General features: G+C 37.5%; 2 protein-coding genes across 2 annotated transcripts; one reads left to right on the top strand and one right to left on the bottom strand.

Annotated features, from left to right (window-relative positions):
- Positions 1-3,009: 3,009 nt before the first annotated feature.
- LOC122980096 (green-sensitive opsin-like) lies at positions 3,010-5,313 on the bottom strand. The gene is made up of 5 exons (XM_044347803.1): positions 4,780-5,313; positions 4,482-4,650; positions 4,115-4,280; positions 3,763-4,002; positions 3,010-3,656 (listed from the first exon to the last, which is right to left on the bottom strand). The coding sequence occupies exons 1-5, from the start codon at positions 5,162-5,164 to the stop codon at positions 3,561-3,563; spliced, it is 1,056 nt and encodes a 351-aa protein (XP_044203738.1). The 5' UTR covers positions 5,165-5,313; the 3' UTR covers positions 3,010-3,560.
- Positions 5,314-13,316: 8,003 nt separating this feature from the next.
- Positions 13,317-17,557, top strand: LOC122980095 (green-sensitive opsin-like). Its single transcript, XM_044347802.1, has 5 exons — positions 13,317-13,789; positions 13,934-14,102; positions 15,434-15,599; positions 16,037-16,276; positions 16,965-17,557. The coding sequence occupies exons 1-5, from the start codon at positions 13,405-13,407 to the stop codon at positions 17,067-17,069; spliced, it is 1,065 nt and encodes a 354-aa protein (XP_044203737.1). The 5' UTR covers positions 13,317-13,404; the 3' UTR covers positions 17,070-17,557.
- Positions 17,558-19,293: the final 1,736 nt, after the last annotated feature.

Raw genomic sequence — 19,293 nt, 5'->3', positions numbered from 1 at the left:
CCTCCATAGCATCAGTACTAAGGGTATAAATAACATTATCTTAGTATCATGTGTCATATCAGATACACTTTACCTGATAGTTATCAAAATAATTATCACATGGGACATAATAACCAAATAATTCCATTACATATATCTAGGTCACATATATAAAAATCCCCAGTAGAGGATGTACATCAGCTGAGGAAGCTCGACCTGCAGATAGGGGCTGTTGACCCAGATTAACTCAGCAATCACTGAATCTGTTCTCTTTACATCAGTTACCGTCTGGTTTTAATCAACCACCAAAACAGGACAGGAACAGGACAGTTAGATCTGCAGAAAATATCACTGATGTGATCTTGACCAATGTCCAATGATTGTACACCCCTGAGTCAGGAGTCAGGAGAAAAATCACTGCAGTCCAGTCCAGTCATCTATCTATTCTAGTCTAGTCTATTCCATCTTCTCCCCTCTGGTGGGTGCTAGAGAGCACTGTATGCCAAAACAAACAGACACAAGATGAGCATTTTTATTTGTAATCTTTATACTGATAAATGGTTCAATGGCTGCATAAAAGTGATATTCATACTTCATGGACAGGTGTCCCGTGTGGAAATGCTTAAAATATTAAAACATGATTCTTATAGTGCCATTATGTGGTCAGTTATTAGATGTTTTGGCTAATAACTCATGCACCATGAGGTGTGGTAAGACAATAGTTGCAGTGTGTTCCTTGGATGAAGCTGACTGATATAGGCTACGCCCATTTGCACCTGGCCATTTTGGATTTTTTGGTAAACACAAGTTACATGTGAAGTGTTTAGTCTCTTTAGGTTTTAATAATCTCATGTTTTAATGTTTTACAAGCTTAAACCTGAAAAACGTGCATACACGATGTGTTATGTTGCTGATGGGATTGCCACATCAGGAAAACGCTCATATGGGCAGTTTTTGAAAGTAAGTAGCCTACATATACTCAAGTAGCCTAATGTGTTTAAATACAATTTAAATATATGCTTCTTTAAAGCCTACCTCAATTAATTTTCTGCATGCAGGGGGAAATATTGTATTTCCAGTCAGTTACATTTATTTGACAGCTGTAGTTTGCGATTAATTTTTCATAAAAATAATGTGATAATATATTATGTATTGTTATAGATTAGTGCCCAATAGGAAGGTAAATAAGTAACTCAAATGCTGCCACCATGTTAATGCATCATATAGTAATAATAATCCAATAATATGATATGTATAACTATATAACACTGAGGGGGATTATTCAAAATTTTGTTGATAGTACTTATGAACTGCAGGACTATTACTTTTATTACAGTACTTTTACATGTGGTATTAGTACTTTTACATTAATAAAGCATCTGAGTACTTCCTCCCATACTGCATATAGGTTTTCTGGCAGGCACTGTGTGATGACTTGTTGAAAAAAGGACTTGACCATGTTTCTGTTACCCCTGTATTTTCCGATAAAGATACAATACTAATTTCCCAACCTCCTCTTTTCCTCCCTTGTAGATTTTGTATTGGTACAGTAGGTGCCAGTAAGTATATTTACTTCGTACCCTATATTGCAGGCTGTAATCAAAATTTCTAATTAATGATCAAGATCAAGAGATTTATTGCCATTTATCACAGGTACAGAACAGTACAGGTACATTGGAATTCTTGTGCATAACTCATTGAGTCAGATTTAAAAAACAGGCAAAGAAAGTCAGTTAAAAGCGCAGCATAAAAAAATAAACAAATAATAGATACACTGTATATAAAAATACACAATATGAATAAATACACACTATCCACACTATATAAAAATACACACTATGAATGGGGTGAGATAGGTGAATACTACATCCCAGTCCATAAAGTGTGAGAGTGTTGTGAGGTGTTAAGTGTCCATGGTGTGAATAGTGAACAGTGGCTGTAAAAAAGCTGTTGTAGAAGTGTGCCTGTGAGTGGTGATGCTCTCTGGCCTGTGGTGTCTCAAGTTGTATCCTGTGTTATTCCACCTGAACACAGAGTGAGCTGGGTGGTGTTGATCACTTAGGATGCTCCATGTGTCCATGGAAGGGAGGTCAGAACCCATGATTCTCTCTGCAGTTTTCATGACTGGAAGAGTGTAAGTCCATATTTTAATGCTTGGTTGACAGGGGTATTTCAAAACCCCACTGATTTCTAAATGACCTTCAGTTTGCTTGGTTTAAAGATAAAAATACATTTAAAGCTTATTTGTTGTGATTCTGAAAATAAAGGTAATGTATATGGGACTTCCTACACATGAAAAGCTGCTGTTCAGTTTTGACCTTTCATTGTTCACTTGTACACACTGTCAGATATTAAAAGGGCACCATGAGGGAAGGACATTGAGGAATGTGTTGCTTTGAGTCTGAAATATGTGCAAACTCACTCCTCTTACTCGATCTACTGTCCTCCTGTAACTATACAAAACACTGCACACAATCCAGCACATCAATCCACGGTTGTCACCTCTATGGCTTTCACATTCTCCTATCTTTATTATATTTTTCTCTCCCTACTGTCCCTATTTTATATTAATACCAACATTCAAATCCAATCAGTGAATTTAATGTAAGCTCATTTAATCTTTTATCTATTTTTAGAATAATAAAGCCTCTGCATCCAATATGCTCACTTTCCTGTGTCTTTGTTAAACACCAATAAGACATGCAACACCCTTGTGTTGTAATCCCTGTTAAGTGGATTAACCTGATCTAGCTTTACCACACACCTTTTCGTCTCAGTGTGACTTGACGCCGTCATAATCAGGTAACCCTGATGACATGATCCTAAGGTGCCTTGCGTGGGCTTTATACCATCTGTAGACAGGATGAGGAGGAATGTATCAGCACCATTTTAGGGAGCATTTGGTCAGCCAGATAAGCTCCAAACAACATGAGAAACATAAGCCTCTCTGAGTTTCATTAAATACCTTAAAAGCTGCTGATGCCTTTTTTCATGGCACGAAGTTTGAAAAGAACTGGATATAACAAAACATTTTCATGCATACATTTATTTATCTATGCTGTTTTTATATGTACAATGTTGACAATTCATGATGACCAACTCAGCAAATGACACAAATAGAGTTTTACATTGTATGTAGTTGCTCATTTTGAAAACACAGTATAAAATGTTTCCCCACTGATGTACAAAAAAACATCTTTAGGAGGTACTGTGGGATTCAAACTATATGTTCTTTCAGGATGATGGGTAGATTCAATGGTGCCAAATAACTCAAACATTTCAGGGATAGCTTTGCTTCTGACGGTAGAGAGAGTCAAAATGAGCATCCACATGCCTGTATTCTCAAATCTTACATTATTTGCATTGATTTCAAATTCACATTCGACATGACAAAAACTTTCCAGCATCCGTCAAGTAAAAGGTGAGAAAAATTCAGTTCATGAGTTGGTTCCTGGAGCTGTTCATCACCGGTCAAGTGGTTCAGACATCCCTGAACTTCACTCAGTCCACATTGAGGATTATTCCAGATCAAAGAGACAGAAGAAAGGAAAATGTCCAGGTATAAGAAAATGTCTCCATATTTACGCAGTGGACACTTCTGTCTTGCTGGTAGAAACTGAGGTCTCATCCTCTACCATGCCGCCCATTCCAATAGTGCTCAGCATGCAGTTACGGAACTGGAAAAGAAAGTAAAAAAGATATTGAAATAACATGCACGTAATAATCACCATGGTGGGTACAAACACTTAAAAATGAGAAGATAAGAACTTTATATGAACTAACCTGTTTGTTCATCAGCACATAGATGACAGTATTATACACAGCTGAGCTCTTTGCAAAGAAGGCGGGGATTCCAGCTGTCATGGCGGTGAAGGCAGCTCCCTTGTTCATGAAGATCCAGCCAGCGAAAGTTGCATATGGTGACCAGGCTACCAGGAAGCCAATGACCATCAAGATGCACATACGTGTCACTTCCCTCTCGGCCTTCTGGGTGGATTCTGACTCCTGCTGCTGGGCTGCTGCCTAAAGTGTTTAAGATACCAAAACATCATCAGAATTCACAGCACAGACAATTTGGCATTTATTTCAGTTTTAGCTATAATTGAAATATCCCATGAGTTTAAACTTTGCTTACAGCTTTGACTGTCAGCACAAGGCTGCCATAAGTGAAGAAGATCAGGAAGACGGGAATGAAGAAGTGGATGACAAACATGTAAATGACGTATGATTCATTGTTGAAGCCAGGGGCCAGAGTGTAGTAGTCTGGTCCGCAGGAGCACTGCATGCCCTCAGGAAGGTACCTGTGTGAGATTTAAGAGGAGGAAATCATGTAGAAATGTATTAATGTTTTCTTATATTAACCATTTACCTACTGCATCTACAGTATCTACCAAACTCATGACTACATGGGAGATAAAATATTTGCTTTGCTGTCATTTTAATGAGCCTTAAATATTTAAAGACATGTTTAACTGAAATGACAAATGAAAATGAAGATTTACCTGGACCAGCCAAACAGTGGGGGAGCAGCACAAGCCAAAGCCATTACCCAAGTGAAACCGACTCCAGCTCCTGCGTGAGCTCCAGTGAACTTGAAGCTTCCCATGGGTTTGCAGACAACAATGTATCTCTCAACAGCCAACACTACCAGAGACCAGAGAGCAACTTGACCTGTGAGGAAATTAAAGTGAAGAAACAAAAACATTTGGTTATGATTGTTGTAAGTAAACTGCAAAATATGGAAAACAGTAAGTATTTTTTCCATGTCAAAAACAATACAATTTTAACAGTGTCACAAACCTCCCACAGTGGCCATGAATCCCTCAATGGCACAGCCCAATGGTCCGAAAATGAAGTAGCCGTTGAGAGCAGTTACGAAGGTGGTGGTGAATCCGAAGGCGCACATAATCAGTCCAGCGACAGCCAGGTTGACCAGGATAAAGTTGAGAGGTTGCTGGAGCTTCTTGTTCTGCATTGTGACCAACAATGTCAGACCGTTGATGGGAGTTCCAGTGCAGATCAAGAAGAACATGTAGGCAGCTAGAAGCTTGAACACGATGGGATCTGCCAGATAGTACTGTGGGTATTCAAAAGGACTTCTAACAACCCCGGTCTTGTTGGACATGGGGATGTAGAAGTTCTTTCCCTCTGTGCCATTAGGCTCGAGTCCTCCCTCCCATGCCATTTGTGATAATTTGTTGTTCTGTCGAGCTTCTTCACCAAAAGAACTCAGTAGTGCGGATTGTCATGATGGCTACAGCTGTGGAGTGTGATTTTTATACCTCACTACTAAATCTCTCATCAAATCGCCAAAATGGGATTACAGGATTGTGAGGTAGTACATGTGTTGAAAGAGGTCAGTAATTAATCCTAAGTAATTTAAAGTAATACTCCCACTTTCCAGATCCGGAGGAATTCTCTTAATCCTTATTAAATGATAGACATTAAGTTCAGTCAACAGGTCTTACCAACACTAACCTTACTCAAAACATGCAAATGTTTATTTTAAGTTCATTTTAAGTATATTATAAGCTACTTTGAGAACATGAATGTATATGATGATGTGTTTGTTTGAAATATGGACAAATGAGAGGGCAATAGATACAGTATTGTATGAATGCATTCTTCAAATATAGACTATCCTAATTTTTCTCACTTCCTCGCCTTGATTACTTAAATACATTATGTTGAATATTTACATAGTTATGCTTTAAGGCCAGACCAGCAATATAACATTTTAAAAGCCAGTGTCCGTTTCCATATGGAGAGACAGTAGGTGTCATCATCCTAATTGGATTAACCTCACTGTCTCCCTTGCAGTTGCCTGACTGTGATGTAGCAAAAGCTTACTGTCACAGGTTGGAAAGAACTATGTGATTAACACTTGAGTAATTGGATATCTTCTTTAAGCCACAGCAACACTACCAGAGTCCAAGGAAGTTGACTGTAAGATAATGTATCCTGTGTAGTTGAACAGAGGTCATTGTCCCAGTCAAAGAAAGACAGTGTAATAATAATAATGATAATGATTGAACCAACCAAACCAAGTGATTAAATGATTATACTTGTTCGGCCACATTGGTGGTGGTAGACTGGAGATGCAATACCATCATTATAATACCTGTGTAAATACTGTTAACTACTATCTGACTAACTGTTTCTGTTGTGGCGTTATGTGAATATGTGAACTGAAATATTCATCATAAAAAATGTCGGTTTTACTGATGATGAGCCAATTTTGAATTTACTGCAAGACAAATCTACATGTACATTCATACTGTATTCATTCATACCTTCAGTTTATGTTACAGAGAGGCTGACTTCTGCTAATACTGGCTAATAGACGTCCACACTATGACTGATAGAAATGCAACATAATGCAGAATTTACACTCAAGTAACTTCAATTCACTTCAGGATGTGAGAAATGTGTGAAGATATGCACCATGTTAAGATGACTACATGGAAGGAATCAATTCATTTCTTCTTTTATTTCTATTTAATTTTCTTAATAAATCTGTATCTGGATTTGTCAACAGCACATGAATAAATGTGTGGTCTAAAAGAAATGTTTGATAATTAAACTGATGACTTTGGCAAAAAGTTATCAGATAAGACTGTTCAGCCTCAGCACACTGAATGTGTAACAGTTGGCACCCGCATTACCTGCCTTATCACGAAACAAATTAAGCGGAGGACTTAGTACACCATCCAGTGTTAAGGTCATTAACAAATTTCTACTTGCCTTACCCATCCTGAAACAGGTCACCATTTACAGCATAAGAAACTGTGATTAAGTTAAGCTGCGGATGAGTCCACACATCCAAACAAGCTCTTACTGTCCATCCACCTAATGATGCCAACACTATCGAGGAACAGAACTTCTACATTCAAGATTGGTAGATCTCTACATGTTTGGCCTGATCTGCACAAGATCTACCAACAGTGGTCTACCATTGTTCTGGACCAAGAAACTACAGCAACCTCTCTGCTACATCCTGATCTGTGGTTGGACAGATGATGAGCTGTTTTGGATTCACCATCCTACTCAATGAACTGCCTGTACTACCGAGGGATTTGTGGCCACACTTGGAGGTAAAGTGCAAAGGAAAATATCAGAGACGGCCTTTGTATATTTGGAGATTCTCATTTCCAAAATCACAGGTGATCCAGTATGGGTCAGTATTGTTATAATGGGATTATACCATGTTGTGTTATTGTTATTTATCATATATTGTTGAGAATACTGGATCAAAACAACCCCTTGTCTTAGGTGATTTTCTACCCATCTACCCATGAATGCATCTGAGTTATGAGTGTGCAGCTTTTCCATTTTTTTAAAATGTCTGCCTACAGTCCAGCAGTTCAACAGAATAGCTGTATGTTTTCTCTCAATTTTTCATTGCCACAGTATAATGACCCACACTGGGTCCATTTTTGACCCAGTGACTTTTAGTATGGTTGAAATGATCTTTGCATGTTGATCCATACTGCTGAGAAAAGTCCTTTAATGTATTATGACCATGTTTTTATGAGAGACATTAGTTGTCTCCACTGTATCCTGATATTACATTCAGTGAAGGTGAAACAAGAAAATACAGTAGAAAAAAAAATCTGTTGAGATAAATTAGTTAATCTGTTTTGAGGATCAGTTGTAGATTGGCCAAAGTAAACAGTGACTGTCGAGGAACAGTCAGATAAACATTTTAGGATGCAATGGACTGAGGGATCCATTCTATCTAACAGGGACTAACTAAGCAACTTTTAGTAATTTCATAGAAGAAAAAGCAACTTCACTATACGGCTCTTGCTATGCATCTGTCTGCAAAAAAATATGTTTGTCTGTTAAACTTATGGTACATTACTTACACTAAAGATAAAATACTACACATAATACATGATATTACTACAACTACAACAACTACTATTATTCTGCAACTACTGTTACTACTCATTTTTGTGTCTAGATCTAGATTTTGGAACAATGAAAAGAAGATCTAATAGTTTAATAATTATCTAATAGATAATAACTTAATAGTTTGAGTTTTTTTTTTTTTTTAATTTCAGATGTTGCACCCCTTTCCTGTATCCAAGGTGATGTAGTTGTCTGGGAGATACAGTATATTGTTGTGCGCAAACTAGTGAACCTTCAGGTTCACTGCAGATCAGGCAGGAGCTGCATTGTCTTCACCTGGATCGTGTTTCTAGCTTATGCTACCTCCCAACTTTGTGACTGATGCAAGTATAGTACAAAATACTGAGTGATAAACTGAATTTCAGGATAATTTATTTTACAAATGAGCATGCATAATTTAAGTATGTTTCAAAGATTTTTTACAGAGATAGTTTCTATTTACTAGATCTACTTAAAGATAAATCTTGGAACAAAATGTCATACTGTACATCTTTGCCACTGTACAAAGTCACCCACTCAGTACAAAGTCTTTACAGACTAATGTTTTCCCTGTAATAATGTTGGTGCATGGAGAATTAAATATAATCATGACACATGATTACATGGTAGATTTGAAAAAGTTATTTTATTCAATAACATACTATTCCATCTGTACAGTATGTAGCACATACATACATATGTAGTAGTACACACTACATGTACACATGGAGTACATATAGTGAACTTTAATTGTCATTGTTATGTTGATTGTGAAATATTTAGCTGATTCCTTCTTAAAGGTCTTAATTTTCTTAATTTTCTTCACTTACTTGAGCCTGGTGGTAACATCAAAGCTGCAATAAATTTTACATTCTTTTCATGTAGTTTAGGAGAAATTTGCGCATGAGTTACTTCAGTGGATAAAATGTAGATGCACCATTAGGGGGTCAGATTCATGAGTGATTATTGAGTCCTCCTTAGGTCACCCACAGTGCCTTGAACGTCACATTACAACCTTTAATGTCTTCTAAAAGACTTCAGACAGCAGCAGGAGTCACAAAACTCAGAAGGCTGAGAGGAAAGGGACATGAATGTGCATCTTGATGGTCACTGGCTTGCTGTTTGCTTGCACTCCAAACTCCACTTCCACAGGTTGGATCTTCATGAACAAGCAGGCTGCCTTCACTTTCATGACAGCAGAAATCCCTGCCTGTACTATGAAGCAGGATTTGGGGTTAGCGAGGTAACTTCAGGTTTTCAGGGTTACAATGGTGGTTCACATCTTACCAGGGTACAGCGCCATGGTAACTTATGCTGAACCGCTGACCTGCTGCGGAGCAGGTTAACTTCAGAGGATTGGATCAAAACCTGTCAACACCCCAACCACTGACCTGTAACTGGGTAGGAAAACCCAGAGTTGACTGAGCTAGTTGATGACCAGCTTCATAGTAGTGGTTATCTGGATGGCCAGTGTTAGGCTCAGTGAAGCCAGCTAATAAAAAGATATCCTGAGTATGTTGAACTTGCTTCATACTACATAATGTATTGTTCATAGTACATTACATAGTGTGTAATCCTGTTATCTCTGTGCTGATGAACATATAGATTGCTTCTTAAACGAAGTTCAGTGTTTGAACGAGGGTTGCAACGATTAGTCAATTAGTCAATTAACAGAAAATTAATTTGCAACAATTTTGATAATCAATCATTTTAGTAATTTTAATTAATTAATTAAGTATACATTTCAAACAGTTGCTGGTTGCAGTTTGTCAAATGTGAGAACTTTTTTGTGTTATACATGAGTGTAAATTGAATATCTTTGGGTTTTGGACTGTTGGGCAGAAAATCAAGACATTTGAAGCAGTCATCTTGGGCTTTAAGATATTATAACAGGTATTTTATGGAAATCATTAATCAGTTAATCAAGAAATAATCAGCAGATTAATTTATTCTGAACATAATCATTAATTACAGTCCTAGTTTGAACCTGCCAGCACTGCTGAACTGACTGACAGGCTAAAAACATGTTAAAGTCCGTGTAAAGGAAAATTTCTTTTTTTTCTTTTTAAGCACATTATATATGTTATAAAATAATTGTTATAAACATGGTTCGCTTGTAAACTAGTCATTTCAGTTACATTTTTACAGAAACAAATCCAAATTTACCTACAAAATATGTGCAGAATCAAACAGTGGCTCCTAACGTAACTTTATTTTGAAACTATCATCCATGTTGCTTGCCTTACACCTACAAATGATGCCTATTTTAAATTGTGTATTTTGATGACAAACTCAGAACACATATACACAACGTATTGTTGCTTTACATAGACTTTAATGTTTTCTGATGCAGATAGCAGGTAAAAAGCTTATTACAGCGACTCAATGGAAAGGTCTTACAAGCCACATATTATTTTTACTGCTTTAAAAAAAAGTCCAATATGTAAAACATCCAGATCCTAAAAAACCATTAGAAATTTCCAAACACCGTAAGATAGAGAAGGTCAAACATACAGGTCTTTTTGTACAGATGCATTTGAATTCATGTGTATGGTCACATATTTTAAGTAATTGATTGAATATTTTGGAAATGTATTGATATGATGTATGTAATTTTAATATTGGTTTGGTCATTTATTTCCCATTTTTGTGCAGGATGCTTCTTGAGTACTTGGGGAGGCATTTCATCTTAAACATGGCTTCTCATTGTGATCCATTGCTGTCATCCACCTGCATTCACTCATCAATCAGGATTGGGTGACACTCCCTACCAAGTTTATAAATTGTTTGCTTGATGTTTTTAACCCTTTTGTACCCTGATGATTTTGAATAAAGGCTTCTTTAACTTAATCCTAGTGTTTTTGTTCCTGCTCCACGAATGAGTGCCTGAAATTTGTTTTTCCCTCTATTGGATATTATTGTGTGCTATTTATTCTGCTGTTTGAGACAATTAGATATAATTACGCTGGTACACTGACTGCATAATATGATTACAGCATTACTGTAATCCAGTGGTGAACAGTAACTACTGTATGTTACTCAATGGTTATAAAAGTAACTAAGTACATTTTCATTTCATTTTCATTCATTTTAGTTTTAGCAAGAAAAAACATCAGAGCAATGTAATACATTTTACCAGCTGTGGGCCTGTTTTCCGGCAGGTTTCCTGCTCTCCCACAGTAAGGACAAAAGCAATAAAATGGCATAAAAAAAGACAAGTGTTTGCTCCAGTACTCATAAGTGTAGTTTTTATGTACTTGTACATTAAGTATTTCCATTTTATACAAGTTAATGCTACTCCACTAGACAATATTTCAGTATACTTGTTACTCTGCTAAGTTTGAAAATACAAATTACAGTGTATCATGTTGGTTTAATGTGTCAGTAAAGAAAAATAGGCTATAACATAACACTCTGAAATTTAAGTTTATTTTATCATACATACTTCTTGACTTACTTAAAAAGCCCCTCTACACTCAAAAATATGTTTTTGTTGTTGTTCCCACAGCTGGATGTTTGAGCTTCACTGTGCAGAATGATGTCTGACACTAGAATACATTTTTCACATTAATCTGCTGAGAGTGGAAAGTTTTTCTGTGCTCACTGAAAGTCTTATTTTAAGGGGTGGGTCTAGAGCATGATTTGTGACATCACAACCAGTTTGGAGCCAATCGTGGTCCAGAATTCAACTCACACAACTGTAATGTGAAAACCTGAGGCCTCCAGTGCACAAACACTGAGAATGGACTTTTCAGTGAAGAATCTTCAAAATCTGCATACTCAGAGATTCTGGATTTTTAAGCTATAAACGCACTCTCAGAGAAATAATCTATGAGTTTTATCCTTTTCATATAGCTCAAATTCACAAATCACAAATTTGCCTCAAGGTGCTTCACAATTTTATCTGATTTTATTTGTTTAGACTTGTGCAAAAGATACAAGTTGAAACAATTAAAAAATTGTGATGGAGAGGTGCAAAAATCCCTCAAAGGGGCTTTGATCAGGGCACTGTCTCAACCATTACTCTCATTATCATATTATCATTCAGTTTTGGATGCAGTTCAATAGTTTAACAAACATTTGAGTGCACATTCAGATATGACTACTCTTTATTAACAGGCGCCTAAACTCATACACTTGTCTCTTAGAAATTATGAATGGAGACAGGGTTGTGCACACACACACACACACACACACACGCACACACAGACTTCTAGCTAATTGATAGTCATAAACCCTGAAACAGGACTTACCCGATTTCCAAGCATTTGTCATATCTCAGCAGATCGTCCTGCTCTCCAGTGACTGAGCATATATTCAGATTGTTGGTCAATAACTATGTCAAAGCGATCACTGTAGAATACATTTCTTCGCCAATAAGCAGAGGAGAGTCTGTTCAGTTTGATGTCGGTAGGCTATAAAGCTATAAAGCTGCAAGGCTTCTTAGATCATTGGCTGTGTCCCCCCACCTCCCCCTCCCATACCCCCCTGTCTCCTCCATATGCCACACGTCTCAGACGCAAGACGTAGAAGGGAATTGCCGACCCCTGCTAGCTTTTCGAACACCTCCCCTCAGGAAAGAGACTCCAGAGTCTTAAGTGTATCTCGTTCCAGAATCAGCACATATCCTGACGCTGCTCCTACTGACGCACAAGCACCTGTACTGTTGTAGCAGAGCGAGCAGTAGCCAACAAGCACTTTAAAAGTAGATAAGCAGCAGCACAAAGCTCTTTAGGACTTTTTTTTCCCCCACAAGATGATAAAATGCAGGAAATTATTATATTATGTATCTTTGAATGTATAAATGTGGTAGCCTAACTGTTTTTGCTGTTTTATCTACTTTATCTACTTATTGTGTGTGTTTTTTGTCTGTTTTTAAGAGCTGTACTAAGGCAAACTCCTATTAATGGTAATAAAGTATTGAATTTAAAAAAAAATCACTTATTCTTCCCTATAGTTCTGTAAATAATTAGCAACAAATTAATTTGTCCATTAAACTTATCTTAAAAGGATACTGAACATTTTACAGTTGTTACATTTTAAATTTACTTTCAAAGTAATCATCTTTGTTATTTAAATTAAATATCTGATTTTTCTTTAGAATTAGTTGTTCCTCCCACTATAACACTATAAACAGAGAAATGTTATTCTCATATTGGAAAGTGGTATATATTATAATACAGTACAACATATTTTCTCCCTATCTTTTATTTCTAACATATAACATTTAGATGTGTTAAACGTTGATCTGAGACATGGAGATAGCGTTAAATGTGACCCATGGGTCAGTGTTCCTCAATAATTTGTTAAAGTCAATTACCAATCAGACTTGAGCTGCCAACTTCCTCATAATCCTCTTGTAATCTAATTTTGCCAATTTGAAGGATGAACTCAGGAAGGTATAAAACAACACCCAGGACAGTATAAGCTGTCTATGTGGGGTGGACTTACACCACTGGTAACTGCAGGGGAACATCACACGGTGTTGGCACTGCTCATCGACAGAAGCTCCAGCTACTAAGGTAACTGAAGATGGCTTGGGAAGGAGGATCAGAGCCTAATGGCACAGAGGGAAAGAACTTCTACATCCCCATGACCAACAGGACTGGGGTTGTTAGAAGTCCTTTTGAATACCCACAGTACTACCTTGGGGATCCAATCCTGTTCAAAATGCTGGCTGCCTACATGTTTTTCCTGATCTGCACTGGCTTCCCCATCAACGCTCTGACTCTGGTGGTCACAGCTCAGAACAAGAAGCTGCGGCAACCTCTCAACTTTATCCTGGTCAACCTGGCTGTGGCTGGACTGATCATGTGCATCTTTGGTTTCACCATCACCTTCGTAACTTCCATCAACGGCTACTTCGTTTTTGGACCCACTGCCTGCGCTGTGGAGGGATTCATGGCCACTCTGGGAGGTATGAACTAGGTTTTAGTTTTTGTGACACTGTTAACATTTTATTGTCTTTGTCATGGAAAACATACTTAATGTTTTTGATATTTTTTGGTTTAGCTGACGACAATCATAACCAGATGTTTTTGTTTCTTTAATTTCCTCACAGGTCAAGTTGCTCTCTGGTCTCTGGTGGTTCTGGCTGTTGAGAGATACATCGTCGTCTGCAAACCCATGGGAAGCTTCAAATTCACTGCAACACACGCAGGAGCTGGAGTTTTTTTCACCTGGGTCATGGCTATGTCTTGTGCTGCCCCTCCACTGGCTGGCTGGTCCAGGTAATTCAAATATATCTTCACCAAACTGAAACTTTGCATGAAACTACACCCCAAATAGGGCAAAAGAAGAAAAAAAACTTCTCAGAAAAAAGAAACAAAATCTCAGACACTCAAAAGCCTCAGAAATGTATATACTGTAAATGATTTTTTATTGAGGGCTTAATATTTTAACCACAGACAGTAGGAAAACTTGGATGTAGCATCGGTGACATCTCTCATGGGTTTTTTTTTTGTCAGAGCAGGGATGAGCAGGAAGGCCAAGCTGACTCTAATGGACTTAGACCGTTACAGCATCAACTTAGACAGACCAACGCTTTAAACTTTTATGAAAAAAAGAAGACATTGTACTTTGCAAGAGACATTTAGACTTTTGAATAAAATGCTTTGCAGCTGGGGAGTTTTTGCAGCCGCAACCAAGCAGCCAAGAATCTCTGCAAAGGTTTGCATTGGCAAAACTTAGTGAAAAAACTAATCAAATAGAGTCATTTATGGCAGCCAGAGATAGCAATTACCTTTAAGAAACTGATCCGTTTATCTCTCTCTTTCCTTTTTTATGTATGGTGACCGTGCAAGAAGTATTCAGATCCCTGAGTAAAAGTAGCAATGCCACAGTGTCTCAGAGTCTCAAAAGTAAAAGTACTCTTTAGGCAGGCAGGTTGGTCTCTATCATTATATATAACAAGTAATGTACAACTACCTCAAAATTGTACTTAAGCAGTGCCTGAATGAATGTATTCCATCACGGCACTGCCCACTATTAGTAATATCACTTCGATATTTCCATTGTGAGAGAAAAGAGGAGCAGCTGAACAACGAACTGCAGCTGTAGCACAGGCTAAACAGATGGTAAAGAAATGTCTCTGCTGTCAGCTGAGTGTAATGAGTTCATAACTGAAACCTAGAACAGTCTGACATGAAGAGCTGCAAGCGTTGTCTAAAAGGGATTTTCTCACAGAGGAAAGAAAAAGTGAGGCTTTATCTGAATCTCCCATTCTTGCTTCAGTCCTTCTACAGCTGGTGACACTGGCAGGGCATAGCTATTGTGACAACACAGTTTCTGAGAATAATACTGAATAAAATAGATCATATCACTTGAGCAAGAAAAGTACATGTTTATTCTAAAATGACTTTTACAGGTATAAATTATTTTCATTAAGTACATGCAGTAGTGTAGATTCATTAGTATCAACCTCTGGACATCAGAGGGTGTCACTTTCTTTTGTCATGCTTCAAATGCACAACAGGTTTCCTTCTCTGCTCTCATTTATTGTACAGTATTGACTGATTGTGTAATAGCTGCTCTCTGCTGACCTGCCTGTATTCTTACACAGGTACATCCCTGAGGGTCTGCAGTGTTCATGTGGACCTGACTACTACACTCTGGCCCCAGGCTTCAACAACGAGTCATATGTCATGTACATGTTCACCTGCCACTTCTGTTTCCCTGTCTTCACCATCTTCTTCACATATGGAAGCCTTGTGCTGACAGTCAAAGCTGTAAGTCTTGTTCTCTTAACTGTACATTACTATAAATAGTATTGTCCTAGTCTATGTAAGGTGGCAGCGCTTTTTTGCTAATCCTCACTTTACCATCCTCTACATAAAGTCACCTGTACATTGCCTTTAATAAATACCTCCCACATTGGCCACTTTTGTTATAATTTTATATAACAGAGTATTTTTTGCTCTTTCTCTGTGCTTTAAAGTATCTTTAAAGTGCACAAAATCACTCAATAAATCTGATTTATTGATGTAATTTTTCTTTAATTCTATTATCATTATATGTTAGTTGTTACGCTAGTACATCAAAAATCTAAACTCAGGATTACACAATATTATGTCACCTTTCTTAAAAAATATATAGACTGCTGTTGCTGTTGTTGAGTACACATCTTTCTAACCTCCTCCCTGCTCTTCTCTTCAACACATTTCAGGCAGCAGCTCAGCAGCAGGACTCAGAATCCACCCAGAAAGCTGAGAGGGAGGTGACACGTATGTGCGTCCTGATGGTTATTGGATTCTTGGTGGCCTGGACTCCATATGCCAGCTTTGCTGCATGGATCTTCATGAACAAGGGAGCTGCATTCTCAGCTACAGCCATGGCTATCCCTGCTTTCTTTTCAAAGAGCTCAGCATTGTTCAACCCAATCATCTATGTGCTGATGAACAAACAGGTCAGTTTGTTGCTGAACTGTAGCAACTGTCACTGTAGAAATTGATTCTCCTTTAAGGGAACAAAGGATTTCTATTTATGATATGTCAAGACTTGAAATCTTAATAAGTTGTTAATACATGAACTTTGTCAGACGCTCTGCAGCATTTTTCCAGAAAATTAGAGGTTAAATGGTCCACTGAAGAGCTAGAAAGACAAGTGTCCTGCAAGAGGAGGATAAACACTAGCCACAACCTGGCAACCCAAAAGTTGTTGTTTTTAATGGCTTATCAACCATTAAAGCATATAGTTTAAACTCATAAACCCTTTATAAGTGATGACTTATCAGTAAGTATCCGACAGATGACTGACAGTGACTATAGTCTGAATCTCTGATTTTAATTTATGATTAACAACACACCATACATATGATACAAGACCTGTGACTTCAGACTTTATCATCATCAGAAATGTTTCTCTGAAACCACCAGAAGAGGCAAACTTTTCAAATTGGAGCTCATATACTCCATAAACTCAGGACTTTGTTTAGAAACAAAGTTTGAAATTCTGAGGTCCACCTTAATGTATCAATTATACTCTGAAAATTAGTTTGTTTTTATCACAACATGATCTGAACATACACGATTCTTCTTTTGAGATATGTACAATCTTGCTTGGTATCTTACCTCTGTACCTGTTCTCCTTTTCAGTTCCGTAACTGCATGCTCTCCACAGTTGGAATGGGTGGTATGGTTGATGATGAGACCTCAGTATCAGCCAGCAAGACAGAAGTGTCTTCTGTCTCTCAAGGATAAATTCTTCACTACTCCGGACATCCTCCCTCCTGATGTCTACCTGATTCTGAATGGCTGTCTTGAAATGGAAATAAGGAAATGGATACAAGCGAATGATCTTTTTGGCAACAAATGGGCATTAATCAAAGAAAGCATGCCAATGACAGCATTTCAGCATTTCTGTGCAGATTCTTAATTTGTGTGTGTCTGTGATTTAAAAAAAGAAAAAAAAGGACTCAACAACAGCTTCAACCACAGAGTTATTGTTTGGATCTCTCACGAACAGGATCAAGCAAAACATTGTGAAACACAGCCTGAAGTGTTTTCTTGTAACAAATGATGATGATAACTGATGCTTGTGATATGTTTGGATGGGTGAGTGGATGAAAATCACCTTTGTATATTTATGACAGGTTAGCATGTTTGTTGGCCTCTGTCATAATATTCTGTATATATTTTATAAACAAAAAAAGTGTAGAAAAGAGTTATTAAATGCATGCATGAAAAGACTTCTTGGTTGTTGTTTTGTTTTTTTAACAATTCAGTTTATGCTTGGTTTCACTTGGAAACTGTAGAATCAATGCATGAACCAGCATGAACCACTGATCTGTATTTAGCAGTATCAGCTACATTTATTTCTTAAACAGGTTTGCAAAAAAAGCTACATTTTGATGTGACCATTTTTTCACATAATTCCATAAATTGCAGTTTATGCACCCAAATCATTGACGGTATATAACGATGGCCGAAGAGCAAAACCTCCTATCTGAAAAATGCACTTTTTTGAGAAAACTAAAAAAAACTTGTTTTCTTGCAGAATGCTATTTGTTAATGATACCCAATACATAATATATTATGTGTTAACAATACCGACTAGGTATTAGTGCCTCACAAAGTGCAGATAGGAGGTTTTTCCCCACTTTTCCTGGATCATTTTGCAGATAGGAGCTTTTGCACTTGGTGCAAGTTGGACGAGGTTCCATGAAACGATGCTCTAAATTAAGTTAATAATTAAAATTAAATTAAAAATAAAATTAAGCTTGTTTTCAGGTAAAAAGATGGGCCAGTGTAGTAAATGTAATAGTTACTACATTGTAGTATACTAAGGTCAGAATTCAGCTCAGCCTGGTGCTGATGCAGATAGTTGTTTCCAGTGAACCTGATTGGAGGTTTTCGTCAGGTGACTTTTCTGTCACAACGAAGGGCGGGATTATCTTGCAGACAGACTGAATATGAGCAGCCTTCCTTGTTCTCATCATCTAAAGTGAAATCAACCAATCAGAAAATTCTGCAGATAGGAGGTTTGCAAGCCAAAGCATCTCCATCGCCCCCTGGTGGATGGCTGTAGTATAGATCATAAATCTCACCCCCTCCATGTTAGCAGAGGGGACATGAGTCAAACTAAAAAATCAAAGTACAAGTCGTACAAATTTTTCCCAAAGATGGTTCCTGTCATCTATGTATGTCTGTCACGATTGACAGTTGTGACAGCCGCTCTCAAACCTTCGTCAGACAGGCAGGATGGCTCAGGGGGCATGTTCTACTCTACTGTGCAGACTCTGGCTCCAAATGATGTCAGCTCCCGAAAAGGTAATATTGTGGATTCACTTTTGCATAGAGGTAGGAGGTGGATGCAATACATCCATGGTGGAGACCGTCCATCTTTGTGAAGTCAGAGACTCAAACCTAAAAAAGAGACATGCTCTACTTTACAAAATATCCTCATAAACATTAGATAACCTTATAAAAAGTACAATGACTTTAACAAGCAGGAGCACTTTAGAATGATGGCTATGGGGCGCAGACCCAGTTAGATAACAGTTAGATAACATGACGGCAAAAGTGTGCCTTCTCAAGAGCTTAAAAGAGTAATATGGTAGTATGGCAGTATGATATGGACAAAATCTTCTATATAGATATATAGATATAGTGAATGATTTTCAATGAAGCATTTTCTAGAAAATTAATTGCCAAATTTTTAATAACCAGACAGGAATGTCTGTTTTCTGTTGATCAAACTCCATTATATTGATGCAGAAATCACATAAGAATATATTATATAAAAATGGCCCACAATGGCATAATACACCCAGAGATGTTAAAGACAAAGCTGGCAACATCTTAGATGGTTGATACATTTATATTGCATCACAAAAATATATCATCATGTTGCCCACCCCTATGTGGTATTTTCTTATTTATTGCTTTCAGGGTATCCAGATGTACAAAACTATCCAAAGACAAA

Source organism: Thunnus albacares, chromosome 4 (genome assembly GCF_914725855.1).
Source record: "Thunnus albacares chromosome 4, fThuAlb1.1, whole genome shotgun sequence".
Classification (NCBI taxonomy): Eukaryota; Metazoa; Chordata; class Actinopteri; order Scombriformes; family Scombridae; genus Thunnus; species Thunnus albacares.
This window is presented reverse-complemented; position numbering and strand designations above follow the sequence as displayed.